At 33.6% G+C, this 19,525-nt stretch overlaps 1 protein-coding gene across 2 annotated transcripts; it reads right to left on the bottom strand.

Annotated features, from left to right (window-relative positions):
* Positions 1–100: 100 nt before the first annotated feature.
* LOC113072373 (protein NipSnap homolog 1-like) lies at positions 101–3,207 on the bottom strand. Of its 2 annotated transcripts, XM_026245399.1 has the most exons (7): positions 3,018–3,207; positions 2,448–2,518; positions 2,215–2,366; positions 1,905–1,925; positions 1,607–1,701; positions 1,438–1,521; positions 101–531 (listed from the first exon to the last, which is right to left on the bottom strand). In XM_026245399.1, exons 1-7 carry the CDS (start codon positions 3,190–3,192, stop codon positions 467–469), a joined length of 663 nt encoding a protein of 220 aa, XP_026101184.1. In that variant the 5' UTR covers positions 3,193–3,207; the 3' UTR covers positions 101–466. The 2 variants fall into 2 exon arrangements, 1 of the variants encoding a protein (XP_026101184.1); XR_003280290.1 differs by lacking the exon at positions 1,905–1,925 and having other exon boundaries at positions 103–531; positions 2,226–2,366; positions 3,018–3,189.
* Positions 3,208–19,525: the final 16,318 nt, after the last annotated feature.

Genomic DNA, 19,525 nt, shown 5'->3' with positions numbered 1-19,525 from the left:
ATCTTAGAGTTTTTTTTAATTACATTTTACAACATATGGTGATAAACATGTTAAATTTAACACTTTTTATTATTATTATTATTATTATTATTATTATTATTATTATTATTGTAAATGAAAAGTTATGTTGACAGGCAGTTTCCTCATGCACTCCAACGGGCCAAATGAGGCATTAGAAAAGGAGAATGATGACTAAAAACAAGACTGTAATTTTTTAATGATATATATACTTCACGCAAAGGCACTGGGGTCTGTCAATGTAATTCTCAGATTGGCTTTAACACTGGCACACTTTTGCACAACATCTTTCAGAGTTTAGGTCCTGCTCTACTCTAACACAACTGTCTGTCTACTTCTAGAAGGACCTGAAGACTTCAGGCGAGTTTGAGTAAAGTCACAACTAAACAGTACATATCTCCTGGTGGATTGTGTATTTGGGATCATCAGAGGTGAAACAGTTTTGATTTTACTGCAGAGGTGAATGTTCCATGGGGATCATAATTCTTGATTCCATCTTTCGGATAAGAGGCACTGTCAAAAACAGTAATAAACAAGTTTGAATGTATTGAACATTTCTTACAGTTCTACTGAAATCCACCAGATGGCGACGTTTACAAAGAAAACACTTGGATTGTGCTTCAAATTTATCAATATTTCTAGTATACTATGTGAAGTATGCACATTTTCTTTATACAAGTAATACCGAGAATTTCCAAATCTCCCTTTAGACTGATTATTTGATCAGACTGCCAAAAGTTTAGATATTTTTACATAATTGAAAATAGCTAAAAATATATATTTTTTCTATTTCAGAGAAAAGCAGGTTTCATTTATGGTTGCATATTAAAACAATCTACCATTCAAAGGCAGTTTTTAAGACTTTTAATGTTTTTAAAAGATGTCTTTTATGGTGAAGAAAGCTACATTTATTCGATTTAAAAGACAATAAAATAAGTATTATTGTAAAATATTATTACAATTTAAAATAACTGTTTTCGGTTTCAATATAGGCATTTTAAAATGCAATTTATTATTTTTATGATTCAGCTAATTTCACAGTGACCCTTCAGAAATTATTTTAATTTGCTCATTTGCTGCCCTAAAAACATATATTATTATTATTATTATTATTATTATTATTATTATTATTATTATTATTATTATTATTATGTAGAAAACAGTTGTTCTGCATTTTTAATTTTTCTTCTTCAGAATTCTTTGATAAAATTCAAAAGAACAGCACATTATTTGAAATAGAATATATTTAACATATATTTGAAATAGAAGTCTTTTGCAACATTATAAATGTCTTCAATGTTACTGTAAAAAAACATCTGCATAACTCTGAAACGCTACATTAAAATGATATGTGCACATGTTTTTTATGCACTATGCAATATTGTATTTCACACACCCTCTGTCTTTGCTCTTACTCACTTGTATAGTGCACATTGACATCCCAGCCCTCTTTCAACCAAGCAGCATTTCTGGTGTCTTGTCTGGACTGCAGGTCTTTATAGGCTAAAACACACAGAACATATTTTAAAGCACTTAATAATATGCAATGATCAGAAAAAGATATGAGCTCAGTGAAAGATGATCTTACCCCATAAATGATGAACAACATACAATTCACCGATCTGTGTGAAGAAGCCACCCACTGCTTCATTGTTTTCCTGTCTATATTTGATTGCTCGAGCCCTGGAACATTAAAAAATAGATTAAATATGCAAAATGGTCATATAATATCAGTATTTTTCCTTAAAGGGATAGTTCACTTTCAGTTGCTGGTCCCCACTGACTTACATAGTGTCCATCAATTAATGTCTTGTTAAGTAAAAAGCTGCTTGTTTGTAAGAAACAAATCCATCAAGATGTTTTTAACTTCAAGCTGTTACTTCCACCAAAAATTTGAGTCCTCTATCCATAATAACTTAATGTTCATAGATCAAGCATCAATCCCAAGCATAAACAGTCCAAAACAGTCTAAAGAAATGGGAGAGGACAAGAAGGGAAAGACTTTTTCACTCGAGGAAGCCTTATTATGGAGTGTTTTATCAGCTATTTGGACTCTCAATCTGACGGCACCCATTCACTGCAGAGGATCCATTGCTGAGCAAGTGAAACTAAATTCTCCAGATCTGTTCTGATGACAAAATGGCTCATCTTGGACGGCTTGAATAAAAAGGTGCATCTTTAAAACAGAATAATCAAATGTTATTTACTAGTAGCTGATATGTTCTCAGTTCATAAATGTTGGGGCCGCTTCTGGGCAGAGGCTCGTTCCAGAAACTAAACTCCAGAAGAAGCTGGTTGTGTCGGGAGATCAACATTTTACTCCTCTCTTTTCGAAATGCAAGATACGCCTGCACAGGAAACATCATGAAAAAGGGCAAACAGTACAGTATATGCATTTTGATGTTTCTGCATTTTGATGTGTTAAATACCACATTGCTGTTGAGTTTACGCAAACACTCTGTAAGAGCAGGATATCCACCAGAATACCTCCAGAGATGCACTACAAACACAAACCAGCATGTGTCACTCTAGCACTGGAACTAGAGACTGTACATAAGATATTTAAACAAACCAATAAAAACAATGCTTTTTAAACGTTTGGGGACAGTAAGGTTATTTTTTTCCTTAAGAGAGAGAGAAATTAATGCTTTTATCCAAAAGTTATTCATTCATTGATCAAAAGTGACAGTAAAAACATTTATGATGTTACAAATGATTTCGCATTCTCCACAAAAATATTTAGCAGCACAACTGTTACATTTCTTGAGCAGCAAATCAGCATATTAGAATGATCATGTGACACTGAAAACTGGAGTAATGACTCACATCTTAAAATATGTTCAAACATTGTATTATCACAATTTGAAATTGTACAGATATTTCACTGCATTATTCTTTTTAATGTTTTATGAGCAAATGAATGCAGCCTTAGTGAGCATAAGGTAATATTTGTTAAAACATGAAAAAATATAATACAAAAATATGTGTTTCCATCTCACCTGCCTGATCCTGTTCACCGTACCAGGTGTTCCAACTTCCAACGACTTCACACGGATAATCTGCATCACGATGAAGTTCTTTCTGTACCTCATCCCTCAAAACAGACAGTGGGAGTAGTTTAGACACGAGGGTAATTTTGACAGGAGGAGTAATTTTTTTTACATATTTATTCATTTAAACTTGTTTTAACTTAAATTGAAAAAAAAGAGATTATCAACAGGCTGAAAAAAATATTCATGTTAATATTCAAAAATGCCATATGTTGATGTATTTGCTATTGAAACAGGAAGCTGGGGCAGAACAGGATAATATATAATATGATAACATATCACGGTCACGTAGGACAATCAAGCAACCAAAGTACATCACATTTAGACATGGAAGGCCTGCAAGTGTCATAGTGAAATCAAGACTCTTTTAATCAGCATTATATATTGAAATTGCAAAATCAAAAGGATGCTTACAACATTTTATTGTATGCCTCCATGTATTCTGGTTTGACATTGTGAACTGAAAAAAAAAACAGGGTTTGAAGATGTCAGGAAAGACAAACGGACCAGTATCTTGCAGGGTTAAAAACTATTTGTTCTAGATGTTGTACAGGGGGCAAGGAACTCGACCGGAAGTTGAAGTCGAGTGGGGGCTGCCATCTTTTAGCAGAACTTCACTTGCGTTAGCATTCCCATTGACTCCCATTCATTTTGGCGTCACTTTGACAGCGAATAACTTTACATCTGAGGCGTTTAAAGACTCCGTTTGTCCATTATTCATTTCTAAAGATACACGACAATGTATAAAGGGCTCCATTACCTTCTATGTTACATTATGGCCCCGTATAAACAGTTTTTGTAAAAAATAGGCTAACGATTGCGTCATAACCACTCGTCTCTCTATCACATTACCGTACAGACAGGTGGAGAAGCTCGCAGGCAATTAACTTAATATGACGTACTGGCGTTACATTTTAAAATACTATACAAAATAATTAATCAGAATACTTACTCCTGCTCACTCACGACAAAGAACTCCCCGCTCAAGCTCGCCGTCTCTGCAAGATTAACGATGGCAGTTTGAACGCACAGCTACTAAAAGATTTACATCTGTCAGACAGGTTGCTGACATCATCAAGCTTTTTGAGTCTGCGCGTCAGAAATGGAAGTGCAAAAAAACGCTAAAAATGGGCTTCACTTGTCTCAATTGAGTTCCAATGGGGTCGCTGTGTCCATTTCTTTTACTGTCTATGATGTTGTACAGTAGTTGAAATAACTTTTATCACTCATATCATCCATTTCCATTCTTCATACTGGTCTCTTGAAAACAACAGAATTCCACAAATAAACACTTTGGAGGTTGATTTATTAAAACAATTAGTATAAAATAAGAAGTATAGGCTGTTTTTCGGGTGGAAAATTACAAGCAAGCACATCATTCTTTCATGGGGATATTTTTAGTAATTCCTATCAACTATACTGCATGCACTATTTCTCCCAAGGCCTAAAGATTTGAGCGCATCCTTGAAGGTTTTAGATTCATTGGCTCACACTGAATCTTGTAGCGGTTGCTGGTTTCTTTCTTGGAGAGCAGATTGGAGTGGGCATCTTTCCTGGCATCCACTTTGTGTGCAAACATGGAACTCAACCAGCCTTCATCACTTGTATGCACAAAACCTCTAAAGATTCACAAGCAATACTGTTTCAGCAAGTGATGCATCACAAGCTGCGATGCACAATATTATAAAAAGCTAGTATGCACACGTGTCATTTCAAGTAGTGACAGCAAAGGCCAGCAATGTGACATGCTAAATACCATCTTTAATAATTATTATGCATAGAGTTTTAATGACTTAATATTAACTTTTATAGTTTTATAGTTGACCTCCTCTTCAATACATACAGGGTTAAAATCAAATCAGGGTCAAAATCAGATGCACAATTATATAACACTCCTTATTTGGTCAGTAAAAATACTTTTTTGGTTTATTATTTATGGTTAAAATCTGCTAAAATATAAAAATAATAATAACAAACTTGATTTATAAAAACAAACGTACTGCAAGTTCCACTAAGTGCTCAAAGAAACAGAAATTATTGGAATGTCAGGGGAAAGGTTATTTCATGTGGAAAAATCTCGCAATATTACCTGTGCACTGTGGGTTATAATTTGAGGAACTGAATTTATGCACTTTAAAAATTCTCTTGTCAGACTGCAGGACGCTTTTATGCAGCACATTAAGCCAACACTTTACCTTCTGCATTCACATATTTTATCATAAAGCCCTGATGTTAAAAATTAAGATTATGTCCATATTATTCATCTAATGCTCACATACTTAATATATCACTGAATGGACTCTAGATCTGCAATTTTTCTTACATTGCCGATTAACTTTGCAACTTTTTTTAGATGCTGTGTTGAGTGAATTGGTCGGATCTCTCTGTCTGAGATCTCCAGTGCTGTTTATTCAGCTCCATCGCATCTATCTGGACCTGGTGCTCGTCTCCATGGTGTTCCGCCGGCTCTTGCGCAAGCGCTGGGTTCTGGGGGTCGTGTTCGGGTTGTCGCTCATCTACTTTCTCTACAGCACCCTCAAATAGGTTTGTAGCGGTGTTGTTGGTGCGGCTGTCTACCCACTATAGTGAGGAAACCATATATGTATAACAAATCTTTTATATGCTCATTATGGCTGCATGGAAATATTATTACATTTCAAAATGACTGTTTTCTACTGAAATATGCTTTACAATGTAATTTAACTTTGATCAAAGCTGAATTTTCAGCATCATTACTCTGGTCTTCAGTGTCACGTGATATATATGCTGATTTGCTGCTGCTGCTCATTTATTATTTATGCTAAATTATTCAGAATGGTTCTTTTGTGTGTGGAAAAAAAACATTTGTTTGCACTCTTTTATAATATTATATGTTATTACTGTCATTTTCCATCAATTAAACATTCTCTTGCTGAATAAAAGTATGATTTTTTTATAATAAAAGTATTAATTAATTAATTTATTTATTTATTAATGGGGAAGTCGTGGCCTAATGGTTAGAGAGTATGACTCCTCGCCTTAAGGTTGTGTGTTCGAGTCTTGGGCCAGCAACACCACGACTGAGGTGCCCTTTTGCAAAGCCCTGAACCCCAACTGCTGCAGCTTAAAAGCCAGCCCTGACCAAGGCACTGATCTATAGCTGCCCACTGCTCTGGGTGTGTGTTCACTTCTCACTGCTGTGTGTGTGTGCACTTGGATGGGTTAAACGCAGAGCACCAGTTGCGTGTATGGGTTACCATACTTGGCAAATGTCATGACTTTCACTTAAAAAATGTGATTATTGCTAACTTTTGACCATTTGACATTTTATTCCAATTACACATAAAGCATAATTTAACTGTTTAATGGTGAACCGTTAAGCACAATCTTAAACAAACACATTTTAAACAATATTGACGTGAAGAAAATTTGAAAAAAAGTGCTCTGTTTCTGACAAGGTATCCAATATTGTTCTAATTGGATTGATGATACCAATACAACACTAATGATCAGCGATATGCTGAGAGGTGATGAAGCATATAATGGCAAGGAAATGACATTTTGTATGACATGTACTGTGTACAGGAGGAGCGAACCATCCGTGATCGGACCCTCCTGGAGGTGAGGGGCTCGGACCATCCCATCCAGTGGAAGATCAAGTTCCTCCTGGGTAACAGCAGCAGGCAGATCTCACAGTGCAGGAACTCCATTCAGGGAAAGAGGCTTCTCACGGATGAACTGGGTAAGTGACGGGGGAAAATGTTCAATATATTTCAGGTCAATTATCTCTTAACAAACCCCTGTGTAAAAACTTTCAGAATATGAGTGAATAAAACTTTAAAGTTTGGTGTATGTTTGAATGCTGCTGAAGTGGACATTTCTAGCTCAGTGTATGATAGAAAATGGCCTTTAAAGATATGTATAGTAATTCAAATCTACGGATGTGTGTAATAAAATTAAATGAAAAACATGAAATCAAAACATTCCTCAGTTCCTGAAAAAACTGCATATGAACGCATGCATAAAAATTCATTTTTGTATGTATTGTCCCATCTTAAAATCAACAAATGCATATATATATATATATATATATATATATATATATATATATATATATATATATATATATATATATATATATATATACACACACATATGTTTCTCTTCCTTTGGTAAGGTGTGAGTGTTTGAATGGACACCCAACCATGTCAATTTATTGTTCAGATTGAGTATATATATATATATATATATATATATATGTGTGTTGAAATGTTTGTTGTACATCTTGTACATGTTGCCCATCCAGTTCATCCTGTCCATCCATTAACATCTGTCCATCTCCATGCTATGGGAATTGTCTATGAATAATAATCTTGAACTTAAAATAAAAGAGAGCAAAGGACTGGTATCTGTCTGGTGTTTTAATCAGAGACACCATTAAGTTTCTACACCTCTGATGAACTTTGGATATATTAACATCTGATATCCTACAGTTACAAATACACACACACACACACACACACACACACACTCACTGGTCACTTTAGGTACACCGGTTCCATTGCTTGGTAACACAAATTCCTAATGATAAAGGATATATATATATATATATATATATATATATATATATATATATATATATATATATATATATATATATATATATATATATATATCAGAATTCTTCTTTTTTTTAAATTGCACAAGTGAATGTTGAGTGTAGTTGAAATGATGTAAAAGTCTGTTTGACAACACTAAACTCTCTCTCTTTCCTGCTCTCTTTCAATCAGCAACCTCTTTTGGAGAGTTTTCTAAACCGAGCAGCAGAAGGGTTCCAGAACCTCTTCACCGCAGTTGAAGATCATTTTGAGTTGTGTCTTGCCAAGTGCCGTACTTCCTCACAGGTGAGCGTCACACTCAAAATGCTAGTTTGTTTTGTTTGTGGCTTTTTCAGACCAGAGTGCATGAAAGTACTCTGCTTAAACTCATGTTGTTGTTGAGTATACCAGTCAATCAGAGCTTTTCCTCATCATTTTTTTAGCCGGCAGAACTAAAAAATCCCACCCGCTGTTGTCTTGTTTCAGAGCGTCCAACATGAAAACACCTACAGGAACCCGCAGGCGAAGTACTGCTATGGCGAGAGTCCTCCAGAACTGCTGCCTATATGACTCTGTTTGCCAGCAAACCGGCTTTAAATAATGAAGGAGATTACTTGCAGATCTTCTCAGGGGCCCCTGATGGGCCAGTAAATGAACAGGAATTTGAGTGCACAATCATAAAGACTTGAAAGAGACTTTACGCTGCATAAGTGTGTAGTATCCGTTTTTACCTCATCAGTGGTGAACATCTCGTCGAAGACTCCGCCCATTTCTTTTTTTTCTGCTTGTCATGCTAAGATTAGGCTACTTTTTTAGTAACCTCACTAATTTTATCTTCGAATGGGATTCTGGAAAGAGTCTTTGTGTTGTTGTTTCATGCTAAAAAACACATGGAAAGCACCTCAGATGATTTGACAGCACCCCTGTGTGAGTTCAGATTTATGTGTACGACCTGCATGTCATCTACTATATGTTAATTTAATAAAGTAAATGTGATTTTCTGTATAGCTTTACAATTGAGGTTGTTTGTTTTCTAGACTTCTCTAATTTAACAGAACGTTTTGGGTTTAATTCAAGGTCACGGTAAACACAAACGCAAAAAAAAAAAAACAAGGTCTTAAAAAGTTGTTAGCTTTAATTAAGGCCTTAATATATCTTAAATTGGAGCAGAAAGTTTTCAGTTAATAAAGACAATGTATTACATGTTGCATGCACTGCAAAAAAAAAAAAAGAAAAAAAAAAAAAAGGAAAGAAAAAAATGTCTTCCTTAAATCAGGATACATTTACTAGAGATGGACAATGAAGATCCAAAGTTGTGGTTTTTTTAAACTGAACTAAATTAATTGAGTTTATGCTTTACATATAAATAATCAATGGGGTGTGAAAACTTGTTTTCCCTTTGAATTAAGTTAATTTGACCAAGCAGCAATTTTATATTTAAGAGATAATACAAAAAAAAAAAAAAAAAAAAAATATTTTGCACTGAAAAAATAAGACATGGATACAAAAAGAAAATCCTGGTAACATAAATCTAAACATTCATTCATTTAAAACCGTACTCCTACAACAAAATTAATATGTTAATGTAACAATTTATTCAGTGATAATTGACATTATGTCACAAAGGCTGCAATTTCACAGGTATTTCTGAAAATTACACAGGATTTCGATTTTAAATATATCATTGGATTTATCTAATTTAGTTTCCAATCATCATTGGTTTTAATCTCAAGCCTCATTTACTTAAACTTTAGTTTTTTTTGTGCTCTCTTGAATGTAATGATAGTTGTCAAGGCCTAATGTGAGATTTTACAGAAATTGCAATTCATTATGATTTAAACAGTCCATTGCTCATGTATCATTGTCTAGTTTCAGTTCTAATTTAAAAGATGACCCATAACTCTTTGGGCGAGGGCGATCTTTGTTGGCAGATCTTTAAATATGAGCACAGAAATAAAGAATTGCATCATAATTTGGCTTGCATGAGAATGAATGCTGCCATATTTGGCTTTATGCTTCACAACATTTGGATTAGAAGATTAGATGCCACGGAATATCTTTCAGAACAAGAATAAGCACTGTTTAAGTTTCTTTTACTCTTCCCAAAAAGCTATTATTGTTTATGACAATGTCAATAAATCATACAAGTATATATTTACCTCCACATTCTGGTGTATAGTTCGATAAACACAGTTTTCAGAAATTTTCATACAAATTACCAACAGCCAAAATACAGAAGTCACTTGGGGATACATGACTATTAACCAATTAATCATCCTGATTATTAAAAAAAAAAAACATGAGAAAATTAACAAGCTTTTTCATGGATACATCTGTCAGCTTGATTAATGACGGTCAGCGGAGACTATAGTATTACACTGCAGACTGAGTCAAACACCTGCTTCCTGCTCATACAATAAACATTCTGAGGATTTAACACATTACTACTAGAATTTGTAATCTTCATTTTATTGGTGTATTGTATTGACAATATGTAAGAAGTTTAATAGTATAAATATTATTTTTAATGTGTATATATATATATATATATATATATATATATATATATATATATATATATATATATATATATATATATATATATATATACACACAGTAAAGACCAAAATTTTGGACACACCTTCTCATTCAAAGAGTTTTCTTTATTTTCATGACTATGATAATTGTAGATTCACACTGAAGGCATCAAGGGCTATTTGAGCAAGAAGGAGAGTGATGGGGTGCTGCGCCAGATGACCTGGCCCCCACAGTCACCGGACCTGAACCCAATCGAGATGGTTTAGGGGTGAGCTGGACCTCAGACAGAAGCCAAAAGGGCCAACAAGTGCTAAGCATCTCTCGGGGAACTCCTTCAAGACTGTTGGAAGAACATTTCAGGTGACCACCTCTTGAAGCTCATCAAGAGAATGCCAAGAGTGTGCAAAGCACTAATCAAAGCAAAAGGTGCTACTTTGAAGAACCTAGAATATGACATATTTTCAGTTGTTTCACACTTTTTTGTTATGTATATAATTCCATATATAATTCCACATGTGTTAGTGAATCTACAGTTTTCATAGTCAAATAAAAAATAAACATGACAACATACTGAAAAAGCTGGTAATAAGAGGATTGCTTCAAGAGGATGTGAACAAATCTCGTTTGCACAAGGTATTACATGGTACAATGTTTACCAGTTCACCCAGAAATTCTACAGAGTTATTAAGAACAGTCTGGGCCCACTGTTTTTGTTTAAATAAGGTTTTAGGTGGGAAGACGGGCTCTGTTATGTTTTTGCATTCACATATAATTCCTGCAACAAAGCGCTCTGTAAGCTCAAGATAACGAGTGGTTGTATTTAATTCTTTAAATATCCAATGCATGGGAAAATCTATTTTACTTTGGTGTTGATATATAAGGTCAAGAGCCTTCTTTATGAAGTTAAGCCCACACCGAGCTTTCTGCATTTTCGCTTCACTGGACAAATTCTTCAAGTCAAGTTCTGAGATTGGTTTCGGCAATAGTTTTATACGTCTGTTTGCTGAGAGCTGAAACGAAAGAGAGATGGATCACACATTAAAAGGAAAGCCTCTGAATTATCATTTACAAACTCTGCCGTTTCCTGTTAAGTCATAGTTTGATTGAATCTAATGTAATGATCAAGAAATAATAACGAACTCCAGAAAGAATATATTTCTGACAGCTACTAGACGTGTAACAATACAGTGCCACAGTTTGGTTCAATACACTATACTGATCTCACAATACTTCAAACAAAACCAAAACTGTGTCACAATTGTAAGCATTTTACATTTATGCAGATGCTGTTATGCATTGAAGTTACACTTGTTTTCAGTTCTTGCTTTTCGAACCCGTGATCTTGGCATCTACTGTTTGATTGATAGTTAGGCAGCAATAATTGTTTTAATTATTACCTCTTAGACATATTATAATACTGCCCACTAACCAAAACAGAAATATTCAAGATTCTACTAAAAATATTGTATTTTATTAAATATTAAATTTTATATTTTAATGTATTCATTGTTATTAAACATGTGCTTATATTTGATGTGCTCTTTATATGTGCATCAATCAGTCTATATGATTCTCTTATTCTAAAAGCCTAACTTCATTCTTTCTAAACTTAGATTTTTGGTTGATACATGATACATTTTGTTGCAGTTTTGTATTGTGACACTTAACAGCTACTTTTAAATGTTGGTGATCATCATTATCATCATAATCATCATGTACATGGAATGCAAAAGTGTGTTATTAAAAGCAAACTTATAAAAATAAGTCTTATCACTACACCAATCGCCTAAAATTTTAAGTATAAAATATTGTAACAGAGTATCAAAGTCCTTATCGTAATTCTTTCGTCATAATACAATGAAACAAAGATTAATTTTTGGAAGGATTACTGGAGTATAAATAATATGATTTCTGTCATTCAACTTCAAAATCTCACATTTAATTCGATGTTAGTTGGTTGCTGTTAATTGTTTGCAATTTAAAACCTACACCAATAATACTAAACAGACACTAAAACATAACAGTGGCATAAAAAAAAAACATTTGGCTACTAAATCTGACTTAAAATTAAAATTACTGCATTACATACTTAAATATAAAACCAAGTGCCAAACTCTGCATTCATACATGCAGTAAAAATCACCTTGAGACCAGCACTGATCAAATATTGAACACTGTTTGTTGGATTAGATATCATATGTGATGCAGTGACAGTCAGACACTGTTAAGTGTGGCTTGAAAACAGCTACTTTAAACAATTTTCATTTTTGCATGTAAATCTCCAAAAACAAATGGCAAGTAATACATTTAATTAAATGTGAAATGTTAAAGTAGAAAGACCAGAATAAAAGATGCTCCAGTAATCCTTTAACTAATTTTTTTACCATAACTAATAAAAAATAATTTTACGGTGCAGAGTGTTTAATGTAATGCATATCTTGAGCTCATCTGCATTTTTATCTTATCTATTTTTTTTAATCAAATACAGAAAGAATGATACTTACATATTTGTCCAATAGATTTTCCATTTGACCCTTTGTTAATTCTAATCTCTTTTTAACATTAAATCCATTTACTGAACTGTGTGTCATCGTCTGGATCATTGCTAAAATCCACAAAATCAGAAGTCCTAAAAAGAAAAGTACATTAGTTTACGCCAACACACAAAAAAGTCAAGTTCAGAAAGTTAACAAGAGATTGAATTTACCAGTTTTTAGCTCCATGGTCACAATTAAAAGTGTTCTTTACTCTGTGTGCTAGAGCAAATTCTTCAGAGTAGAATACGATTTCATGTAAATTCAGTCAACTTTCCATCTTTTATACGCCTTTGAGTGCTTAGTCACCAAAGGAAATGTGTCTAGTGATTTTATCTCTCACAAAGACTTTCAATTAATCTAGCGTAAAAACGCTTACACATAAGTCTGACATAGACTTATGAATATTTTGTTTAAAGTGCTATATAAAGGTGACTTTGACTTTGACATAAATCAAATGACATAAATCACATTAAAAAAGTTAACAGCTTAATTCATTTGTGAATTAATGTGTATTGGTAGACGCGAACCATTTAAAACGATTCAATTCGATTTGGTGAACTGGTTCAAAAAGATATGGTTACATCAAATGATTTGTTCGCGAACTGGATATCACAAACTGCTGTGTTTTGAACTCGCTCACAACAGACACGGAAGAGAAGACAATGCTGAATAAAGTCCTAGTTTTTGCTATTTTTGGACCAAAAAAACTTTTTTGATGCTTCAAAATATTGTAACTGACCCTCTGATGTCACATGAACTTTTTGATGATGTTTTTCACTGTTTACTGAAGATAAAAGGAGGTCTCACGGGTTTGGAATGACATGAGGGCAAGTTATTAATGACATAATTTTGATTTTTGGGTGAACTATCCCTTTAAGGAGTTTCTGGATTTCAGCTGGCAAAACTATTAAGCTACTAAGAACAAATACATTCTACACAGGAGTTTTCTGAATTTGTAAATTTTTAAGATTGTTCTTATGACTGAATCTGTTCATGTCTGTTGTTTTAAAATGCTCTTAATATGAAATTTTTATGTATAAATGAAATGTTTTCAAGTTTATGGAAAACTGAAAGTACAATCTGCAAGAATATTAAAATGTTATTTCACGTATTACAATTTAACAATTAAACCAATAAAAGAAGTTAAGCAGTCTTTTGTTTCTTTTTATAGTTTTTACTACTGAGACCTGTTGAAATACAATAATTTGTACAGTTTTACAATACATAGTAAAAGTGGACAACAAATTACAGTAAATTTCACAGTGTAAAGTAATATTTTATTGTATTAAAATATATCAAAGGAGAAAAAACATAACATTGTGTTTTACAGTAAAAATTTATTATTGTAAATAAATTTACAGCAAGTTAAATGGCACTGTAAATATGAATACAGTATTTTACTGTAAGTTTAATTTACAGTAAGTTACTGGCAAACTGCTGCCAGTAAATTACTGTAATTTATACAGATTTTTTTTACTGTGTAGTAAAAAGAATGTTGCATGTAGTCCTTTGAAAAAAGCACCACAATTTCCTGTGCACTTCCACAGCAGATAACCCGATCTCATAAAAAAACATAACTATAGAATTAACTAATTGCTGATTTCATATTGATACGAGCTGAATAAAGAAAGCGTGAAGCTCTGCCCCTAAACTCAACCATCAAAAAGATTGTATGCAATGATATCGTCTCGGGTTACACGTGTAGGGGGGTGTAACAATAACCATGCTTATTAATTTAAAATAAATAAATACATAATTACTTTATTCTACAATTTCTACATTTCCACATCAGCTTCGACATCTCCATGCTATGTGGATGTGATTCTGCAGACATTGAGAGCGAGTCCCTCACAGCCTTGTTTACATACTTGTCAAAAATTAAATATGGCCCAATACCGACTAAGGTCTATGTACTGTAATTCACTTTAGATAAAAGTGCTCAAACTTAGTAAATTTAGAGACTCCAAATTATAGATCAGCAATTACTTCGATTAATTATTGCAAAACTGCAACAGTTAAGGGAAAATCATAAAAACATCTCATTTTACGAATGTAGGCTATTCGACAAAACCTCGATATATTTGAAACTGCAAATCACAATTTTGTGAGGGAAAGTAAAAACGCTGTGAGAAAATGCAAACGCATGCTTTAATTAAGTCTTTATGACCACATCCGCTTTACTGTGTTCCATGAGAACATGGAAAATAATCAAGGCACACAGATCTTCAGTGTGATATCAATTCTTATCTGATTATTGGTCAGAGCTAATTGCACTCAAGATTCAAATGAAACTGTTTCCCCTGTTATTGCCAGATCAATTTCAATTCCACCAAGAAGAATTTTGACTCTTAAGCCATACAAAAAAAAAATCATCATATAAAAGCAAGTGGCTTTTAATACCAAAATGACGAGTCTATGGAAAATAGTGATTTGTGACATATATATATATATATATATATATATGTGTGTGTGTGTGTGTGTGTGTGTGTATTTAGATTTGTGGAGTACAAATTGTTGTAAAAATTACAATTTTGTGTAAAATGTTTATCTTTATTTAAAATATGGGTAATTAAAAAATAAACATAAAATAAATAAAAACGCTTTTATCCAGAGCGTCTTACGTGCATTCAGGCTATCAATTTTTACCTATCATGTGTTCCTGGGGAATCAGCCCCCAACCTTGTGCTTGGTAGCGCAATGTTCTACCAATTGAGATACAGGAACATGTAATAATTAAATATGTAAATATTCAAATAGTCATAGAATTCATAAAATACATTTCTTCTAAATTAATCTCTTTAACTAGGAATCTGTTTTGTCCGCTATATGTATACACACACACACACACACACACACACACACACACATATTGATGTTACAGTGCCATGTATTAATGTTACAGTGACTTTTGCCACAGATATTGTATGTTATCAAAAGTCACAAGTCACAAGGCAGATTTGTAGAATTCTGCAAGAAAAGTGTAAAAATATGCTATAATTCCCGTAATCTTCTGATATTCCTATTACTAGGCTTTGACTGGGTGGAATGTGTTATAACCACAGTGTGTAGTTTTCCTTCCTCCACAACTGTATAAATGCAGGAAATGTTGAGTAATTAAAATAACCTGTCCTTTTCTGCAATAGAAATACTTGAGTAAGTATTCCTTTCTGTGGTAGGATAAAGTAGTTCACAAACAAATATCTAAATCCTCAATCTGAAGATACATATAATGATAAAGCAATGGCGACATCACAACACAGCATTAAACTACCTTTTGATGTAACAGACAGAGCTAATCATGCCACAGGAAAGTTTCTAACTGGCCAAAATGTTTTTATTCAGTTTTTTTCCCATGTGGTCTATAACTGTCACATCCTGCCCAAACCACTTCTTGCTCAGACTTTTCTATGTAACGCTGTCTGATTAAGATGCAAGGCTTTGTGTCACGTACAAGGTATGATGTAAACTGGCAGATAAAGCAGTTAGCTGGAGATGTGTACTTTTCAATGACCAGTATAACAATTTTGCTTTGTGCATCATAAACTTTATCATTGCCTACATGCACCTTTATCTTTAAATGGACATATTTATATTAAAATGTTATTATAATTACATTAACAAGATATTTTATATTGGACAAAATCAGTGTTCATTCTGACTGGAATTTTTGATTTAGTCCTAGTCTTTATCTTAAGATGAAAATGCTTAATAGTCACATTTTTGTTGTTTGAGTCTTTCATAGTTTCAGTCTAGTTTTAGAAGACGAAAAGTCTTTGCATTTTTGTCACCTTTTAGTCATTATTTTTAATATGGCTGCAGTTACCAACATTTATTGGTACAAAAATTGTGATTCATTCTAATAAGCTTCTAAATAAACTTATTTAAAATATGAATCAAGGATTGAATTTGGAAAAACTTGAATAAATTATGACAATTTTCATTTCTGGGTGAACTATCCCTTTAACATTATTGAAAAGGGGGCAAATTATAAAAATCATTGTTGTTCATATATAATATATTTAATATATGTATATCTAACTTAGAATTTAAGAAAAGAAGCAGAATAAAACAATAAGACAAATACGAAAGAGATAGGTTGCCACAAACAGGTTGCCAGATTGAAGACACCAACAGGAACGAGCACATTTTCAGCTCCTTAAAATAGCAATGCGCCTGAACACACCTCTTTTTTAGACCAGCACACCCATGGGCGCACAAATGCATTTGCTAATTAAACGACATGGCACTGGACAGGAAAACCCTAGAAAATACACTTGTGCTGCGTCTTGCATCGCATTGTGCCAGGTGTATAATAGGGCCCATAGTGTTTTAAGTTTAGTAGGCTAAATCAGTTTTTTTTATAACCACAGGATGGTTTTTAAATGCATAAGCAGTTGAAATGTTTCTGTTGAAAGTGAGATGATTGTACAAAAAGCATTAGCCTGTTGAGAAAGCTTGATTTGGTTGATTTCTGCCTCATCAATTTCAATGATAATTATTTTGTATCATTATACAGTTAACCATTAGCTACCCGTAAGATGCCTTCTGAGAGATATAGCCCTGTATATCTCTGTTGATATCTGTTGATTTTAATCATGATCTGACTCAGTTTAATAATACTGCCAGTGGAATCTGAAATGATGGGAGTTGGAAAAGAATGATTTTTAATTCGTCGTATATTTCTGATTAGGGTGTCAACTCAGGTCAATGGCTGTCATTGTTTTTCTACAAGCTTTACTCCCACATCCCCTTTACTCTTACGGGAAACCCTTTTTCTCTTACAGGAAAGCAGACTAAAAATATTTATGACTTATTAAGGACTAGACATTCTATTTTCCAACAACAGAACGGGTCAGTCTATTGTTCGTTATCTGGCTCGGCTCGGTGTTCATCTTCAGTTCTCTCTTCACTGCAGTTCAGTCAGTGTACTGTTTGAGTAAATGAATTACTCCGGGATATTGGTTTGTTTGAACTCAGAGGGAGTGTCAGCCACATTAAAAAAGTTAACAACTTAAGTCATTTGTGGATGCATATTGGAGACGCAAACCGTTTAAAAAGATTTGGTGAACTGGTTCAAAAAGATCCGGTTACATCGAACGATTCACTTGCGAACCGGATATCACAAACTGCTTTGTTTTGAACTCTCAAAAGAAGACAATGCTGAATAAAGTCGTAGTTTTTGCTATTTTTTGACCAAAATGTATTTTCGATGCTTCAACAAATTCTAACTGATCCTCTGATGTCACATGGACTACTTTGATGATGTTTTTCTCACCTTTCTGGACATGGACAGTATACCGTACACACAGCTTCAATGGAGGGACTGAGAGCTCTCGGACTAAATCTAAAATATCTTAAACTGTGTTCCGAAGATAAACGGAGGTCTCACGGGTTTGGAACGACATGAGGGTAAGTTATTAATGACATAATTTTGCTATTTGGGTGAACTATCCCTTTAAATACTTCTAGGATACAGACATTGCCAGCAATCAGGAGGTGATCAGTAGACTCGTGGGAATCTATTTGAAGCTGCATCATTGAAGACAGCCCAGCAGATGTTGGCGTGTTGGAAGATAAAGTTCTTCAGGACCTAGCAGTTTACAGTCTGCAAAACCATGTTACTGGGACTGATATATGGACTGAACTTGAGCAACCCTCCTGAACTCATGTACATATTTGAGTACTGAAGAAGTTATTCCTGGAATAATGTTTGATTGGTTACCCATGTATGCCAATTGCTATTTTGTGTAATTTTGTAATGTGGTTTCAACTGTATTTAACTGTGTAATTAATTTATTGCTCGTTTAACAAATACACTTTAATCATTTGTGATATCTTGTGGAACCACTGTCCATAATTAAATTAAGTTCGTTTAAAGAGTCTTTTTGAGTGCAGAGTGCTTTGGAAAAAAGGAGAAAGCGGCACGCCAAATGTTCTTGTTGGTCTCAACCAAGTCCACCAAAGTCAATTTTCTCCTTCAAAACAAAACCACATTTGCATGTAGTGACTGAAAACGTGTGTTTTCCACTAGCGTTTTCCACACGTTTTCAGTCACGACATGCAAATGTGGTTTTGTTTTGAAGGAGAAAATGTATTTTGCTGGACTTGGTTGAGACCAACAAAAACATTTGGCGAGTCCAATGACCAAGTCCGAATGCAAACACCAATTAGTCCGAGAAGATAGAAAAATCCGGACTCGAGTACTACAGCCCCAAAACACATTTTAATAAATGCCTGAAAACAGTATTTATATAGTCATTTATTTAACAAGCAGCACAGTTACAAACAAGGTATGCAATTCCTTTGACACTGTATAAAATGTACCAAAAATTTATTTTAGATAAATGCACATAGTATACAAAAAGCTAGAATAACAAATGCTTAGAATCATTACTAACCTTACACATTTTATGCACAACAGTAACCTTAGTCTTTGCTGATATTGATAGAAATGAGATCAAATAAACATATGAAAAGAGCTCTTTAATGGCACTGGAAATGCATTAACAATTTGTTTATTTTTAATATTATGATCTCAAAAAGCACTTTGACAATTATTCTTATGCTACACGTGTGCCCTGGAAAAATAGATTGGCTACATAAAGAAAAAAATACATAACACACACAAAGTGACCCTAATTATTAATCTAATGTTTTGCATGTTGATGCTAGTGTTTCTGTTTCAGCAGCTCTTACAAAAGCATTGAGCTTAATTATAACAAAGATATTTTTCTCTCTAAAATAGCTTCATTCATTAACCAGTTCTGATTTCTGGATTTATTAGTGATTGTGCCTTCAAAATACA

Source organism: Carassius auratus, chromosome 5 (genome assembly GCF_003368295.1).
Source record: "Carassius auratus strain Wakin chromosome 5, ASM336829v1, whole genome shotgun sequence".
Lineage (NCBI taxonomy): Eukaryota > Metazoa > Chordata > Actinopteri > Cypriniformes > Cyprinidae > Carassius > Carassius auratus.
Note: the sequence above shows the minus strand (reverse complement) of the source record. Positions and strands in the feature narration are given on the sequence as shown.